The 19,003-nt window shown below is 38.6% G+C and overlaps 1 protein-coding gene across 2 annotated transcripts in view; it reads left to right on the plus strand.

Annotated features, from left to right (window-relative positions):
* OPRM1 (opioid receptor mu 1) overlaps positions 1-19,003 on the plus strand; it is an 89,925-nt gene that overhangs the window by 63,456 nt on the left and 7,466 nt on the right. The window contains exon 4 of one of the 2 annotated variants that reach the window (XM_054254543.2): positions 12,751-12,849. The exons of the other annotated variant lie outside the window; for it this stretch is intronic. Within the exon in view, the coding sequence (XP_054110518.1) occupies positions 12,751-12,849 (99 nt within the window). Of the gene's footprint in view, positions 1-12,750; positions 12,850-19,003 lie in introns of those variants that run through there. 2 annotated transcript variants of the gene reach the window in all.

Here is a 19,003-nt window from a genome sequence, read left to right on the forward strand (position 1 = left end):
TACTTTTCAAAACCTGGGTTACATTCATGGTTGTTTTCTAATTTTATTTCTAACAAGTCCTTTTGATGAGGAGACCAAGAGATAGATTCAGTACCCTAAAGAGGTCTTTCCAGGGCTGAATATGAAAAAAACAAAAAAGATGGTCTCATGTTTCTTTGTGCATGCCTGGGCTCAGCCTACTGCTCCAGCTGTAGCATCTGTGCCTGATTGATGTTCGGCTCGCTGTCTTTACGACTTTTATATTTTTATTAGGTAGACTCAGGCATAGGCATTCATTTTCCATCTGCTCTCAGTGCAATTTAATTTCTCCACACACTCCCCGCACTGCTGTTGTCCTATTGAACTCCACTTTGCTTTCGAACACTTCCCTGTTTATTCTGATCACTTCGGGATCAACTCAAACATGAACTGTTGACCACTGCTAACCTGCCTTGCCTACTTGGTTTCAACCCAAATCGTATTCTCTAATGCATTTTCTTTTTTGTTTCTTGTTTTTGAGAGGGAGTCACTCTGTCACCCAGGCTGGAGTGCAGTGGTGCTATCTCGGCTCACTGCAACCTCTGCCTCCCAGTTCAAACAATTCTCCTGCCTCAGCCTCCTGAGTAGCTGGGATTACAGGCATGTGCCACCACACTCATCTAATTTTTGTATTTTTAGTAGAGATGAGGTTTCATCATGTTGGTCAGGCTGGTCTTGAACTCCTGACCCCAAGTGATTCGTCCACCTTGGCCTTCCAAAGTGTTGAGATTACAGGTGTCAACCACCATGTCTAGCCTTTAATGAGTTTTATATTTTGACATGTAGGTGTTTATTGAAAACCTTTAGCATCGTATTGGGAAAAACACAACACTGTTAGATCAGTTGAATTATCACTAAAACAGTTGGTATAAAAGTCATTGCAGTTTTTGCAATTACTTTCAATGGCAAACACCCCAATGGCTTTTGCACCAAGCTAGTACTAACTACAACCACAAGAGTAATGCTGCCTTACCTTTGTATGGCAATGTACAGATTTAAAGTGCTTTCATGGGCATTATCACATCTGCTTCCTATAACAACTCTGATGGGTAAATGTGAGAAAATAAATGCTCAAGGAAGTTAAATCATTATATGACGTCAAACAGCCAGGAAGAAGTAGAATCCAGACAAGCACCCCAGCGTCAAATATTACTCCACAGCTTTTCTCTGCTTTGCCACGCAATGCCACTTTGCACTCAATTATTATCACATGATCTCAGCCAGAGATTCTCAAAATTTACTATGATCTCCAGAAAAACGTAAGTTCTTAGGAACTGCTCTAAGAAGTTATGGTTCATTATGTGAGGGTCCAAGAATCTGCATTACAAATAAAACAATAACCTGAAAACTCTTCTTTAAACTGTACCTTCATCTCCAAAGCAGCAAATTCACTGTTTTGTCTAAGCTGCCTAGCCATTTCAGTCAAGGCGATTGACATGAATGTTTTCACCAAATGAGTTACGTGTTTTGTGAAATAATGTGATTATTCTTGGGAAAAGCCTTAATATTCTGATATCTCTATCAGTGGATCTTATAGAAAAAGGTAATATAATAGTGATAAAGTGAATGGCGTGGTATATCTTGCTAATTCCTTTTTGTTGGTATGACAAGTCCAGTCCTAAATCTTCTAAATACTATTATTAAAGCACTTTCTTGACATTTTAATCAAAATAGCAGGTCAAGAAGGAGATGCATTGTATTTGGTTTAACTATGAACTATATTATCCCCAGCTAAACTAAAAGCAGAAGCCTACTTTTAAAATCAACTATGTCACTCTCAAAAGCTGATCTCAGTTTTTTTTTGTTTTTTTTTTTGTTTTTTTTACAAGACATCTGTGGAGAGTTAATTTGGGAAAGAAATGGTTGCAATTCAATGGGGAAAAAAAACTCAAATGAGAATAGCTCCCAAAATTACAGCACTGGACAACATTAACACATATTTTGTGAATGAAATCAAAATGGCTATTCTTTCAGTTGTATAGTTTAAAAATAAAATGGTTCCAGTTGTGTGTGTGTGTGTATGTGTATGTGTGTGTGTGTGTGTGTGAGAGAGAGAGAGAGAGAGAGAGAGAGATCGGTGTGTTTCTTTCTGAGTGTATGTAATTAGAGTATATGTAGGTTTAAAATTAATATTTCATAAATAGCAGGAGAAATTAGTATGTGTTTCTATACACTATTGTGATATGTGAGAGAAAATGTTGTTTGATTAAAAATGTGTTTATTCCTAGAAAAATTTGGCTTTAAGACTATTAATAATAACATGTTGACCATTTTGTGTCTGGGATGGGATATCTTATTTAATCATATTAGATATGGACTGTAACCTCTACTCTATAGTTGAGGGAACTAATGTTTAAGAACAATAACTTGCTCAAGGTCATAGTTAAAAAGTAGAGGCTGAGGGTTGGATACAGTGGCTCACCCCTGTTATTCTAGCAGGTTGGGAAGCCAAGGTGGGAGGATTGCTTGAGGCCAGGAGTTCAAGACCAACCTGGCCAGCATAGTGAGACCTTGTCTTTACTAAATTTATAAAACTTTTTTAAAAATTAAATTTTTTAAAAATTAATGACTAAGTATTGACTCTAGTTAAATTCCATCTCATAATCTAGGCTTTTAATCAATGTGCCCCGATACATGCCAGTCTATTTTTCATTCTTCTCAGAGTAGTCTCAGACCTCTGAGAAATTTAGGGAAATTTCGTTTTAAAGATTGGATTAACTAAAATGCTGCAGTATCTTCTTGTGCTTACTGTTCCAACTAATGTAACTAACTGAAAAACAAAGCAACATATTTTTCCTTTAAGAACTAACTTAAAATGAGATGTCATCTTGTTTGGTTAAACTTAAGTGATGAATTGCTATTTTGTAGCCATTTTTCATAAAAATATTCTCACGGAGATTTCGTGTTTTGGAACATGGCAATCTTTATTTTTACCTCACATATTTGGATGCTATATATGAAAGGTGCATATTTTTCTCTTTTGACTTTCAACAACACTACATTTATTTTTACTTCCACCTCTATGATTTTAAAATGCAGTTTCACAGTATTTATTTTTGCTGTTGCATTTTCTCCTTCACACTAAAGAAAAGGATATTTGAATACATATGACCTATCACAACCAGCTGTTAACTTTTGGATATCATTCTGATCACTATGTCTTTTGGTAGATTGCAAATAAATATTTGTAAATTGCTAAAATTTGACAAAAATGGCAAAATTAATTTGGAGAGGACATTATGAGAAATAGAAATTTCTGGGGATAAAGAATAAAATTTGTCTTATTGATAATCTTCCTTTTCTAATTATTATTTCCCTGGAAATAAAGAATCAAAAGCCACAGTTTCATCAGTCTTCTTTCACACTCAGAATTTGTTTCCTTTTAGAGTTTCTGAGTTTGACATAAATAGGAACTTTTCATGATGAAAAAAAAAAATAAGAGACAGGCCAGGTGTGGTGGCCTCCAGCATTTTGGGAAGCTGAGGCCGGTGAATTGCTTGAGCCCAGGAGCTCAAGACCAGCCTGGCCAACCTGACAAAAGTTGATCTCTGCAAAAAAATAAAAAATAAATCCAGATGTGGTGACACACACCTGTAGTTCTAGCTACTCCGGAGGCTGAGATGGGAGAATTGATTGAGCCCAGGAACCTGAGGCTGCAGTGAGTCCTGATTGTGCCACTGCACTCCAGGCTGGGTGACAGAATGACAGTCTGTTAAGGAAGGAAGGAAGGGAGGGAGGGAGGAAGGGAGGGAGGGAGGAGGGAGGGAGGAAGGGAGGGAGGAAGGAAGGAAGGGAGGGAGGGAGGAAGGAGGGGAGAAAGGAAGGAAGGGAGGAAGGAGGGGAGGAAGGAAGGAAGGAAGGAAGGAAGGAAGGAAGGAAGGAAGGAAGGAAGGAAGGGAGGAAGGGAGGAAGGGAGGAAGGGAGGAAGGGAGGAAGGGAGGAAGGGAGGAAGGGAGGAAGGGAGGAAGGGAGGAAGGAGGGGAGGAAGGAAGGAAGGAAGGGAGGAAGGAAGGAAGGAAGGAAGGAGGGGAGGAAGGAAGGAAGGAAGGAAGGAAGGAAGGAAGGAAGGAGGGGAGGAAGGAGGGGAGGAAGGAAGGAAGGAAGGAGGGGAGGAAGGAGGGGAGGAAGGAAAGAAGGAAGGAAGGAAGGAAGGAAGGGAGGGAGGGAGGAAGGGAGGGAGGGAGGAGGGGAGGGAGGAGGGGAGGAAGGAAGGAAGGAAGGAAGGAAGGAAGGAAGGAAGGAAGGAAGGGAGGGAGGGAGGGAGGGAGGGAGGAAGGAAGGAAGGAAGGAAGGAAGGGAGGAAGAAAGGAAGGAGGGAGGGAGGAAGGGAGGGAGGGAAGGAAGGGGAAGGAAGGGGCCATATTGTCTATGACTTCTACTCTACTTCAATAAAATCTCTTAAAAAAATATTTCAAATATATAATGTGGGTAGGGCAGGCTATAAACAAGATTCATTTCAAATGTTAAATTATAGTCATAGTTTTTAAAAACATGAAGAGTTTTCATAATATATATCAAAAAGTCTTAGAGCCCACGCAAGCCCAGTCATCCCCATTGCCAGTGGTGTGTGCTGAAGGAATAAACACCCATAAATATTAACCCTAACTGGTAGGAGATAAGTATGAAGTTAAGGTAGTGCTTGCTGCTGCACTGTGCATGGATCAAAGGAAATTAACCATGTTGTGTTTCTACAACACTTAACATATTAGAAACACATGCAAATAAATAAATTCCCTGATAAATTCGTTTCATATCATTACCAGATACAAAATAAATATAGGCTGAAATTCCCATCACAATTTGAATATTGACCCTCTCAGTTTAAGAATGAATATGTAAAAAACAATGTGAACTATCTCTCTATATAAAGTCAAGTATTTCTTGGGAAGAATGAAGGCAAAGAGGTAATGTACAGCGTACCTTTTGTGTCTAAAATCAGCTACCATCTACTCTTCTGTTTTCCATACAGACACCAGAAATCCCAAGAATACTAGAAATCTACAAAATCTAGCAACCCCCACCTAGGTTCTTACTGCTTCTGTCACATTATAAAATATTTATAAAGGCTAAAAAAGATATTTTTAAGAGATTTTATAAATATAAATATATATATATATAATTCAGGGTTATATATATATATATATATATATATATATATATGTATATATTATTTACATATCTATACACACATATAAAATCCAAATTTCCTATACCTAAGTCCCTTAAAGCATAAAAAGTAAATGATTTCTTATTATGATGAAATTGATTTCTTTACGATGTGATAGAAATCCAAATTCTATGAAAGAAGATATCAAGAAATAAGAATAATTTAATCCGGTGGCTCACGCCTGTAATCCAAGCACTTTGGGAGGCCGAGGCAGGTGGATCACAAGGTCAAGAGATCGAGACTATCCTGGTCAACATGGCGAAACCCCGTCTCTACTAAAAATACAAAAAATTATCTGGGCACGGTGGTGTGTGCCTGTAATCCCAGCTACTCAGGAGGCTGAGGCAGGAGAATTGCCTGAACCCAGGAGGCAGAGGTTGCGGTGAGCCAAGATAGCGCCATTGCACTCCAGCCTGGGTAACAACAGCGAAACTCCGTCTCAAAAAAAAAAAAAAAAAGAATAATTTAATCAACAAAAAGCAAAATATTTTTTAAAACATTGACAACCAGAAAATTCACTGAAAGGTGGATGTGAAATGAGTTATGACTACTGTATAACTCATTATGACTACTGTATTTGACAATACAATCATCTATTTAACCCATTTCCTAGCTTGTCAACTTAAGAAGAGTATCTCACTCTTATTCATCTTCCTTCTTCTCTGTTATATTAGCTAAGATGTTCTTTTTTTTTTTTTTAAGACAGAGTCTCGCTGTGTCACCAGGCGCTGGGCTGGAGTGCAGTGGCATGATCTTGGCTTACTGCAACCTCCGCCTCCCAGGTTCAAGCAATTCTCCTGCCTCAGCCTCCCGAGTAGCTGGGACTACAGGCACATGCCAACATGCCCAGTTAATTTTTGTATTGTTAGTAGAGACAGCGTTTCATCATGTTGTCCAGGCTGGCCTTGCACTTCTGACCTCTTGATCCCACCACCTCGGCCTCCTAAAGTGTTGGGATTACAGGCGTGAGCCACTGTGTCCGGCCAAGCAAAGATGTTCTTATATTCAAAAATCCCCAAATATAATTAAATATGGGCTCATTCAAATTCAAAACTTTAACTTTTAAAAATGCTCTCCTTAAACTACTGTTTGGAAATGGAAGGGAAATGAAAGGAGAAATTCTCTCATAGAATTTTTAAATGCTTCAACTAAGGCTTACAGTACGACTTGCATACACTATAATAACTGAATTTCTTTCTGATTGATTCGGAAGTTCAGTGTGACAAATAGACTTTCAAATGGCTATAGAATAGTAAATATCGACAACTAAATCTCCATAATGGATTTGTCAAGCAGATGCAAAAAATTCATAGTTCTTAAAACAGTGGAACTGAAAAACTACACCACAGATTATCTTATGCAAATATCCTCTTCCTACAAATGGAGAAATTGAAGGCCACAAATGTATTTTTTTATCGTATGCCTTTTTTCTTACCAAATATAAAAGATGATAGTGAAATCTTTCCAAATACCTGGTTTTCAAATAGAGTTTAAGAAAATTTGTGTAAATAAAAATCAGATAATTTTATTTTTATATAAACATATGTAAATTTAATTTTAAAATTTTTAGCAGGTAAGGGGAAAGGTTACAATTAGGTAAGAATAACAGATGCAATGTAAGATCCTAAAAAATTATTTATTTTATTTTTTTGAGACAGAATATGACTCTACTCTCCAGGCTGGAATGCAGTGGTACCATCTCGGCTCCCTGCAGCCTCTATTTTTCAGGCTCCAACAATCATGCCTCAGCCTTCGGAGTAGCTAGGACTACAGGCACACACTACCACACAAGGCTAATTTTTGTATTTTTTGTAGAGACAGGGTTTCTCCATGTTGCCAGGCTGGTCTTAAACTCCTGGGCTGAAGTGATCCACCTGCCTCAGCCTCCCAAAGTCCTAGGATAGCCAAATTCCTAAAAATTTAAATGGCTCCAATATTTACCAGATCATACTACTTATCAGCTAAATGTCTTTGGGCAAGTTTCTAACACTCTCTGCTTGCATTTTCTCATCTGTAAGAAAGGTAATAACTGTAGTAACTACCACTTAGAATTGATGTGAGCATGATGTATGATTATCCATACAAAGCGTCACGCAACTGACTAATATCATTACTCTAAGCCATGCAGTGAGGCTTTACTGTTTTCATCTTCTCCTTTTCCTTCCCCCCCAAAATGGAATTTCATCTCTTGTAAATAACATTTAAAAGGAATGAAATATGTACCTAAAGAGATCATGAAGTGGACTAACCCAAGCCTTCTCAGCTTTGGCACTAATGATGTTTTGGGTGGAATAATCCTATGACTGGAAAATGTTCAGCACCATCCCTTGTCTCAACACACTAAATGCCAGTAGCACCCACCCATCACTCACTGTGACAGCCAAAATGCCTCCAGATTTTGCCCAGTGTCTTCTGGGGTGGAGGCGGGCAGCTGAAATCAGTCGAAAACCACTGATCTACCTTGTTTAATTTTGTTCAATAGATGAAAAAACATTAAGGTCCAAATTTATTGTGATTATTTTTTTGAGGCAGAGTCTCATTCCGACAACCAGGCTGGAGTGTTGTGGCACATTCTTGGCTCACTGCAACCTCTGCCTCCCAGGCCCAAGCAATTCTCCTGCCTCAACCTCCCAGGTAGTTGGAATCAGAGGCACGCGCCAGCACGCTCAGCTAATTTGTGTATTTTTAGTAGAGATATGGTTTCACTATGTTGATCAGGCTTGTCTCGAACTCCTGACCTCATGATCCACCCTCCTCAGCCTCCCAAAGTGCTGGGATTACAGGCATGAACCACACCTGGGCTAGTTATGGTGTTTTTAAAGCAATGCCTGAGAAAGTTGGCACTAGACCCCAGGTGTCCTGGCTTTAGTCTGATCCTCCTCTGAAACATCACACTGGTTTCACTAAGGAAAGGCTTTCTACGATTTTCTTCTACACTACTAACCGGCTGCAAAGAAAAGGATTCCATATTCGTGAAAGACAAGGAGAAAGCACAATTCTTCAACCCTTAGATTATTTCAAGCTGCTTTTAGGGGAAAAAAATGACCTTCAGCTTGAAACACTATTAAGAGAGAATTAAAGGCCGATAAAGATAATGATATTGTTAGAGAACCCCAGGAGGCTGTGAATGAGGTCAAATCTCATGGCCATATTAAATATTAAGAGGAGCCGTGGACAAACAACAATGAAACACCAATCATAACCTCTGAAGCAAACAAAAATGGAAGGACTCCTAGAAAACGAGGGTCAAGAAATAGTCCCAAGTTTAATGGGAATATGGTAGCAACTGAAAACCACGGAATATTTAGCTTTGTACAAATTGTTTTTAGAACCCGGATTAAATCATTAAAATGTGTTTTGAAAGTACTTAGAAAGCAAGTAACCATTAAGAGGCAAGTTATGATTAGTTATGGAAAAGTAAGTTTTATTTTCTTAGAAAATTACTGGACAGGGAAATTATTTAAACCCTATGCCAATTGTGTTTGTAACAATAGATTTGACAAGCTCTTACTAATTTCTGTAATACTATGCTATGTTTAATTATGATATAGATAATGGTCCATGAGGTAGGTTTATAAACTTTTTTTTTTCCAAAGTGAAAGCAAGTTTATTAAGAAAGTAAAAATATTTATGCCTCCCCTTTTTAGGGGAGAGTTACCCATATAGGGTAACTTCTTTACATTGTCATGACATTTGCAAGCTATTATGGTGCTGGTGGGAGCGTAGCAGTGAGGATGACCAGAAGTCATTGCATTCTTGGTTTTGGGTTTTAGCCATCTTCTTTACTGCAACCTGTTTTATCAGCAAGGTCTTTATGACCGGTATTTTGTGCCAATCTTTATCTCAGCCTGTGACTTAGAATGCTTTAGCCAGGCCAGGTGACTCATGCCTGTAATCCCAGCACTTTGGGAGGCCGAGGCGGGCGGATCACAAGGTCAAGAGATCAAGACCATCCTGGCCATGGTGAAACCCCGTCTCTACTACAAATACAAAAATTGAGGCGGAAGAATCACTTGAACCCAGGCGGAGGTTGCAGTGAGCTGAGATTGTGCCACTGTGCTCTCCAGCCTGGTGACATGGTAAGACTCCATCTCAAAAAAAAAAAAAAAAAAGAATGCCTTAGTCATCTGGGAATGCAGCCCAGTAAGTTTCAGCCTCATTTTACCCAGTTCCTATTCAAGATGGAGTTGTTCTGGTTCACATGGCTCTGACATTTCCCCCCTCCTTTTTATAGAGGAACTCTTAATCCTAAGGGCTGCAGAAAGATGAAGATTCATCTTCTGTAACTTCTTCAGGCAGAATAGGGGTGATAATATTCCTGCCTAACTCTTAGGAGCTCTTGTGTTCAGAGTAGACAGAAGCTTAGTCAGAAAGCATCGGTATGGTGAGGGCCATTCATGACTCCTGAGTTTCGACAAGAAATGGTATCTGGAAGATTAATAAGTGTTTAGTTTAAGGAGACAGTAAGTTTGTCCTGTACTCCTACACAGAGCATAACAGCAATATATTCCACAAGAGTAAAGCAAAATAAGTAAAGTTGTTCCAAGCAAACTAAATTAGAAGCCTTTTCATGAACTGGGCGACTGTTAGAACTAAGCTGATATGGGGCTGCTAGCTGATTGTAATGTGCCCAGAACTAGAACACTGATCCAGTTTTTTACATTACCCATCCCTCTTGTTTTTCCTGAGCAGTGGTCAGAGCTCCCTGGTTGATTTATAGGAATAAGCAGGGTTAACCTAAATTGCAGAAATGAATTTAAAAACAACTAATGAGACTAGAATTTAATAACAAGTGTACCATAACTTTTGAAACATAGATTCCCCTTCTTTTTTTTTTGAGATGAAGTCTCACTCTGTCACCCAGCTTGGAGTGCAGTGGCACGATCTTGGCTCACTGCAACCTCCACCTCATAGGTTCAAGCGATTCTCCTGCCTCAGCCTCCCAAGTATCTGGGACTACAGGCATGTACCACCATGCCTGGCTAACTTTTGTATTTTTAGTAGAGACGGGATTTCACCATGTTGGCCAGGATGGTCTCAATCTCTTGACCTCATGATCCACCCATGTTGGCCTCCCCAAGTGCTGGGATTACAAGCAGGTTCCCATTTTTACTAAAAACAAATCATGGTAAGACTGATTTGCTTTATTATACTTGGCCTGGTTTTAAAGTGCAACAAGAACAGTTATTTTTCACATAATCTCTTTTTTAATTGGCTTTGATGGAACTCTGTTTCATAGAAGGAATTTCAGATCAGACTTTTTAAGCTGAGCCCAGCCATGGGTTTGTACCCTTAAGTACCTATGAGTTGGGTAAATTTATTTTCTCTTGAGGTCCCAAGATAATTTGGGGCTTCTGGACCTGACAGAGAGTGACATTCTTTACTTACCATAGGTCAGAAACCCTGTACAGGGACTGTGCAGGCAAGGTATGAGGCCAGTTCCCCAAGAAGCTTTTATTGGCTTTATAAGTCAAGTTTAATTCCTTAAAGAAAAACATACCATTCCAGTTAAAGCCTTGACAAAATAACCAATTTCTGCAATTTCTGTAATTGTGTCCTGTTACAAAAGAAAACAGATTCTTATTGCACCTATGCAAATAACTGTACTGCCATAAGTTAAGAATTCTCAAAACTAGTTTCCAAATTCTGTGGAAAGAAACAAATGTTCTTCAAATTTTGTTCACAGGAGTACACTCAACCGTTAAAAGCTGTAAATAGCTCAAAAGAAAAGTTTTCTTGACTCTGAAAAGCAAAAAAAGGTCAGCAATTTTCTAAGCAAAGTTTAAAAGGTTACTTTAGTTTTTCATTGTTTTAGTAAATTCAGTTAACTCCTGTTTTGCTTGATATTTATGAACATTCCAGATCTTCATGAGAGTTCTGAAAGTTATTTCCTCTATTCTAATGTTACAATTTCCAAAGTTATCAGAAACCTGCATTTAAGAACACCTGTTAGAATTCTATAGTTGATTATAAACCACCTTCTAAAGAGGATTAAAATAAGACAACAATTGTCTGTGGATGATAGAAAGTTTTAGGACAGCCACTATTAAAGCCCCAATTGATAAAGAAATTTGCTTACCTCTGTGGCACACAAAATTTTACACAACAGTTATAATGATTGATAACATACACTAAGTAATATTAGAATTAAAGGAGTTCTATAACTTGGGAACATATACCAATAACACATATGCAAATGTAGTCCAAGGAGAGCAAAACACCATTTCACATTTGATAATGCTTCCTCTATGATTTTTATACCAAAAAGCCAAATTTCACTTAAGACAATTTTTTTTCTCACTTAAGACAACTCTTTAACATTTTAGGCAGAAAGAAAAATCCACATTCCCATGACTTCTTATAATCTTTCACCAAAAACACATTTTAATTTCTTTACACACCTTGCATGTAAAACTGTTTCTTTAGTACTTTTAATTACATGCTATAATGTTAACTCTTAGCAATTTCTATTTGGTGAAAACCTTGGTAAATCTGAGATTTCAATTGCGTACTAGCTGTGGCGCCTAGCCCAAGACACACTACGCAGAAGTGCAGATAAAAGCAGACTCTCCAGCATAGACAGGGGCATGACTAATTCCACATGTCCTCAGGCCTTACCTAGCAGTAAAGCAGGCAAGTTGTACAGTAGAAGTCATAGTGGCAATTCATGAGGCATTTAGGAAACCTAACACCTTTGAATTCTACAACATTTCTTGCATACATTCCTTTTTACAAATCCTTTCACAACTTACACAGAACATCTGAGACATTCTTGGACTTACTGAATTGCCCTAAATATTCCTTCTTTTAAACAACAGTTGCTTTACTTTAGGACAAGAATTTGCCATACAGAATCCTTTTATATATAAAATCTTTATTTATAATCTTCTTTGTAAAGCTAGGAGGCATGATAAATTCCACATGTCCCCAGGCCTTATCTAGAATTTAATGACTAGTAGGTAAATTGAAAAACTTTCAAAAGTCAAAGAAACAGTTTGACCTTAAAGCATTTAGCAAATCTGATACCTGACCTTAATTTAGACCAAATGTCTACATTTTTAAGACATTTTATTTTACCAATAACCTTTAAAACTCTTTATTTCCAAAATTTTTTCTGCCAAAATATTTAAGAGCTTATTTTTCTAAGCCAATTAATTAGAGCTCTTTAAACATACGACACATATAAATATACAGACAGACAAAGATTCAGCACTTGTAAGATTTTTCATTTTCCAGTTTCTTAATTGGATGACTGGCTTCAAGGTAGAGCCCTTGGAAGAACAGGGCCAGTAAAGGGGTCTTTGGTGCCTCTCGCTTTTCCCAAGGAGTCCAGGCAGTTAAAGTTTGAAAGTCTGCTTTTAATTAAACCGAGTTTAACCATAGCACTCTTTAATAAAGTCCTTCTAGAATTTCTTATGCCAAACAGCCAATATTTCTGGCTTTTGAACTTCACCAATGGTGACCTCCCTGGTACTTAGAGAAAGGAAAATTTCAGACAGTCCCTGGAGGAAAATAGACAAGTTCACACAGAACTTGTATTAAACCAAAAATGACTTACTTTCTAGGGGGGATTGAACCTGAACTGCCACTGTGAAAGTGCAAAGCCCTGGCTACTGAGCTACAATGTAGGACAGTCCTCATTTCTCTTCCCAGGAAGAGTCTAAAGTAGTTAATTTTGAGTTCACAAAGGCTTTTAACTATTTAATATGATTTTTAGAGCTGACTATGATATGAACCCTAAAATTCCTGTTTCTTTGAAGGTGGAGACCAAGAGAAGGTGCCACCATGTGTTTAAAAGGTCAAGCTCCCAAGGACATAAAACAAGGTGGAGACTTCATACAGTTTTTTTGTTTCAGGGACCTGCAGCCAACTTTGTTACTGACCAGCTTGCTAGATCATCTCGAAAAGCAGGCTCACAGGAATTCTAAGCCCGTATTTTATCCTAAAGTATCCCTCAACACAGAAAAACAAATGCGTAATACAAAATACATGAGCTTAAGACTGGCCTTAGAATTCTTTTTTGCATTAATCAAAATTTCACAGCGAGGATAAACACTGATTTATTCATTTTATTTTATTACCGTTCATTCAACCATCTGCATAGAGAGAAAGAAGCCAGACATCTGACTAGTAAGAAATTCTTACCCTTTTGCTGGCATGCCAGGCTTCTGGGTTCCCTTTCCCTGAGCAAACCTAGTGATCTGGCTTGCAACACCATTGCCTTGGGGGCCAAGCTACATCCTAAAGGAAAAGTACTTTTTTTCATTCTGGCCAGAGCAAAACACATGTGAGAAAACATAGACATTAGACACTCTGCTTATCACCCAATAGCAAACTGGCAAGGCTTAAATTTGCCCCAGATGGGCCCCATTATCTTTAATCTGACCCCCAACTTGGAGTTTCAGCACGTGGTCTCTGGACAAGATGATTGCCCTGAGTAATAGAAAAGATAGGAAAGGAAAAGGAGAAAGAGAAAAGCATTGCCTGTGGCACTGTGGGGAAGATTAGGGAGGCCAGAGAAAGACCCACCCATTGCGGTGACACTGTAAACTTCAGGTGGCTACTTCTCAGTAGCAAAAGGATCTTTTCCAGCAATCCTATTAGCTCTCAAGTTTCCCCTTTTAGGGAGGAAAAAGCTCCCCATGTCCCACGATACTGTACATGTCTAACCCTGTCACCTACAGCCATAAGCAAAGAGTGCAAAACAGATTAATCCAAAGATAATAGCAATTAACATCCCATAGCATCAAACTTGTTCTTAGCCAAGAGGGACTTTACCAAGAGGGGTCTCTAAACCCCTGAATCTTAGAGGGGACTCTAACCATCCTAAGTCAGGTCACTAACCCTGATCTATAAACTTTTAATTAACTCCCATCTTAATAGTTGCAATCAATGGAGGAATGATTGATAACCCAGGTGATAACAGACAAAAATCAAGCATACTAGAAGTGTTAGCTAAAACTAAAAATACAGTACTTATTAGAGAAAAATTTTAGTCCAAAAATACAACTATAGAAACTTGGAAGGTGAGTGATAGCATATGAAAAAAAAAGTTATGGAGATTTTATTTCATGGACCAAAAATATAATGATATAAACCATCTAACCTGTTGGAATTACAGGTCACATCAACAGAATTCTTGTGTCTAGAACTAAAGAAATGTTAGCCTCACTCTAATAGACAATACACTTCAGGAATGAAATAAGCAAATTAGATGGCATTCAGAGATGAATAACCAAGATGGTAGAGGGAATTAAAATAACTGCTCATTATTACTCTGAGAAATAGAAGGCTCAGAAAGCACAACATGGTTATCTTCATATACATAAAGCAGTATGAACAGGAAATTGGACTTTAACCAATATAGCCCCACTTATTAAAGCCAATGGGTAGAGATTACAGAGAATTCTATTCCAGTACAACCAAAGGAAAAAAAATTAAGCCACTTTCTTGAGATGTGAATGAATTACAAAAAGATGTACCTATTTAATGTATACAACTTGATAAGTTGGAATTTTTTTTGAGATGGAGTCTTGCTCTTGTGGTCAGGCTGGAGTGCAGTGGTATGATCTCGGCTCGCTGCAACCTCCTCCTCCCAGGTTCAAGCGATTCTCCTGCCTCAGCCTCCTGAGCAGCTGGGACTCCAGGTGCACACCACCACACCCACACTATTTTCAGTAGAGATGAGGTTTCACCATATTAGCCAGGATGGTCTCGATCTCTGACCTCGTGATTCACCCGCCTCAGCCTCCCAATGCTGTGATTACAGGCTTGAGCCACCATGCCCAGCCAAGTTTAGAATTTTCTAAACTGTGGGTTACAGAGGTTTTTCTTGTTGTTGGAGTCTAATATTCAAACGTCAGCATTTTGCCTAAATGAAAAGGACATTGAGATGATTCAGATAGTAAGATTTAATGATTAGGGAATGAGAGGGATTGACCCTTTGAATAAGGTTTTCAGTTTTCACAAGCTCTACCAACTTCTTGTAGAATACTACTACAGTGAAATGCTGATGTGGTTTGTGAATGGGAAGCTCTATAGACAAATATTAGGAAATCTGGCCTATCTTACTATGTTTATACATATTGGGGACTGATAATATGTATAAAAGGCTTTGAAAAGCCCTAGTGTGTGTGTTTGTGTGTGTCTGTGTGTGTATTACATACATATACATTTCATTGTCTAAGCCAAAGTTCACCAGTTCTCCAATTTATCTGAGCACAGACCATTCTGCAAGGGACATCTCACAGAATAAAGGTTTCACTAAGCAATGTTTAAAAGCTACTGTAGATCATCAATCCTAGTTAGGCATGAATCTATTCAAAATTCAATGTTTCACTGGAATAAATGGCAAGGTCTCATAATTCTAGACATTAATCAGAATCCTAAAATTGATTATTAAACTCTTATTCTTACTCATTAAACATGTATGCTCTAAATACTTCAGTATACAAAAAGACATTAAAATTTCATATCTCTGAAAATTGAGCAAGGTTTTCCCTTTTGTTTTATTTGGATTTTCACTTTTGTTTTGCTTTGTTTTCTGGTTATATTATAAGAAAAAAAAATCTATGTAGCTTTGGGGTATAAATCATGGAATTAAACTATACACTGCTAAGGATAAGCATTATAATTGACACATTGTTCTGTTTTTGAATGAAATATCTTTGCAGAAAATAGATTTCTTTAAAAGTCATCTATACTCAACTGTGAGCATATCAAGGGCTAACAATTGTAATATTTTCCTGTGAAAGAATGTGAGATTGGACGCCAGAGAGCCTGGATTCTGGTGCTAGCCCTAGTGGAGACCACGTGTGTGAGTTTGTCATCCCATGGCTTAAGGGCTGCTTATGGTTGCTTAAGAGATCCCTTCACAAGCAGGAGTTTCTTCTTGACTACTCAAGAATTAGGACTCATTTCTGGGTTTGCCTGATTATACCATCCAGACTCCAGGACCAGCTTCTGTTAGAGAACAATAAATGTAATGGCCAAAGCTTTCTCTTATGAAAGAAAGATGTATTATATTGAACAAAATAAGGCCATATTCACAGCAGAAGAATGCATATGGCATATCAAGTCTGGATCTTTTGAACTACCAGATTATATGCCACCTCTCCTTGAATTCTTCTTTGCTAAAGTTGGAGCCCTTGTACTGTAGATTCTGTACGTCTGATTCAGGCAATAGAGCTTGGAAGAAGGGATAAGTTTCCTATTATTATTATTTAGGTACATGGAGATCTTTGCCTATGAGTCATCAGCTCCCATGGTTTTCTGTATGGTTCTGTTTTTATGGTTTCTGAAATGAATGAGATTTCGAAGCCTATTACTGGCTGAAACTCTAATCAGCTTCAAAAATACCCAAGCCTGTTACTGCCTTCAATTGTAACTTTGGATGGTATCACAAAGAAAAAAGAAAAAATGAAAGTGGAGGAGAGTAGCCACAAAATGAAAATATTAAACCAGCTTTCCTCCTCCAATGCACCTGGGCACGTCACTTCACCTCTCTAGGTTATGTTTGCTTCCACAGATCAACAACATTGAAAATCTCTTCCATTTTCTTTAGCTCAAAAAGTTCAGGAAATACACACCAATCTTCATGTGGATAAAGATTAAAAGTGCCTTAAATCAGCTTCAGTTTGAACCTTAAAAGCTTTTCAAACATTTAATTTTTTTAAATAGGACAAAAAATAGCCAAAGGGGATTTGCTAGTTGACTTCTTAGAAAAACTATAGTTTAAAAAACTGTTAATAATAGAAAACTGATAGCAGGGAATTGTGTTATATTTTTTTATCTAACGTATATGTCTAAGTATCATATCTCATGTCAAACGTGAAATCTACTAACTGTACTGTGGTTATCATCAGAAAAGAAACCCAGCTTTAGAAAGTGGTAGGAAGGTCCAAAACTGCAAAGGATGTCTTAGCAAGCAAGCAGGTTGGCTTGTCACAATTCTAATGGTGCTGGAAATAGACAATGTGACTCAGTGAGCCAGAGAAAAGCCACTTATTACAGCACAGCAAACAGCAGGAGTAGCAACATGGTAATGGCAGCTCCTTTGCCTTTACATCTCATAATGTGACACAATGAACCCAAATTGCTGCTACACATACAATGAGTTGCACAGCAGCTGACAAGCCCAGGTTCAGTGTCTTTTGTAACAAGCAGTAAACAAACCAGTCCTCCTTCTCCAGGAGTCAGGGTCTCAAAGTGCTCATGCTGTGGTCCTCATGTGGTCAGGAAGTGAAGGTTGTTAATTGACTAGCAATAGAAACAACTCAGCGTGAGTAGATAATTAGATCTTGCAGTTCAGCTCAGTCAGCAAGAACAGGCAGGATTGTTCAGTGGACTGCCTCTCCTGATAATTCATGTTAAGCCTAGCACATCCTTGGCTGTACTTAAATTTTTATATGATTACGCCACCCCATCAGCAACTTGAATTAGACATACTGACAAGGACTACGACCAAATCAGTTTCCACTTATTTCAGTCAATACTGGATTAGGGTTATTGTCAACAGAATCCCATCCACAGGATGAGGTCACTCCACAGTATTGACCTCAACCATGTGCTCCAAGATCGAGACCCAGTTGAGTAAGTCACAGAGAAGACTAACAGGTCGAATTTCAGATAAGCACCCAGCTTCCTTTCTTATGGTATGCATGGATTGCTCCACCATACCGTAGGTAATAATCCAAACACAACAGGAACAGTTGGCAACCATACAAATTCTCCCCGATTCTGCCAGACTAAGTAGTCTAAGGCCAATGATTCATTTACAATCAGGGAGCTAAGACTGACCTGCTGATCGTCTATGGTTTCTTTCATCTCATTGGCTCTGGTAGCTAAACTTAAGAATAGCTCCTGGTCTGTCTTTAAAATGTGGACTCTGCTGCTGGGGAACAGTGCTCACACTGCTGTATGGAAATAGAAAACCATGTATCCCTTAGGTAGGACAGCCCTCTTAACCTAGGGGGCTAACAGTGGGAATGTGATCCAAAGAGTGGTGCCATTGCCAGTCATTGCAAGGACTCAAAGATTAACCAAACAGCAACCTCCCCACCATGCTCCAGTGGACAGATATCCTCTGGACCACTCTCTCCCACATATGAACATATTATTTGATTTGATCACCATGACCTTGGTCTGGTTAAGCTCTATGGGCAGGCTCATCAAGCAGTTGTCACCTGGCCAGCCCTGCATAGCATGACTCAAAGGCACTTAGTGTCAGGAGAAGCACATGAATCAGTATGAGCTATCTGAGTAATTATGCAGATAAAAGTGTGATTCATTTTGGGGAACTGCCTTAGATACACCAGGCACAGTAGAATAATTCCAAGTCAAACAGGCCTGTGGATGGGATTAACAGAATCCCATCCACAGGATGAGGTCGGTGTGCAGGGTTGACCTCAACTGTGCACTTCAGGATCCCACACCCAGCTGAATAAGTCACAGAGAAGACTAACAGGTTGAATTTCAGATGAGCACCTAGCTTCCTTTCTTATGGCATGCATAGATTGCTCCACCATATGCATATGCATACAACCCATCTTCATGGATTGCTCCACTGTACCCTGGGTATTAATCAAACACAACAGGGACAGTTGGCACTCACCTCCTGCAAATTCATACAAATTCCATACAAACTCAGAGAATACCATCAGAAGATTTTCTGATACCACAGCGCATAGATGAGGATGATAAATCCAGCCAATAAATCTAGCAGTGGTACCAGCTGGCAATCAGAGCTGCTATTTATCTCTGATTATTTTGCCAACTGAGGGGCTGGGATTCAGAGACAAAAAAGCATGCATTATTCCC

Source organism: Callithrix jacchus, chromosome 4, assembly GCF_049354715.1.
Source record: "Callithrix jacchus isolate 240 chromosome 4, calJac240_pri, whole genome shotgun sequence".
Classification (NCBI taxonomy): Eukaryota; Metazoa; Chordata; class Mammalia; order Primates; family Cebidae; genus Callithrix; species Callithrix jacchus.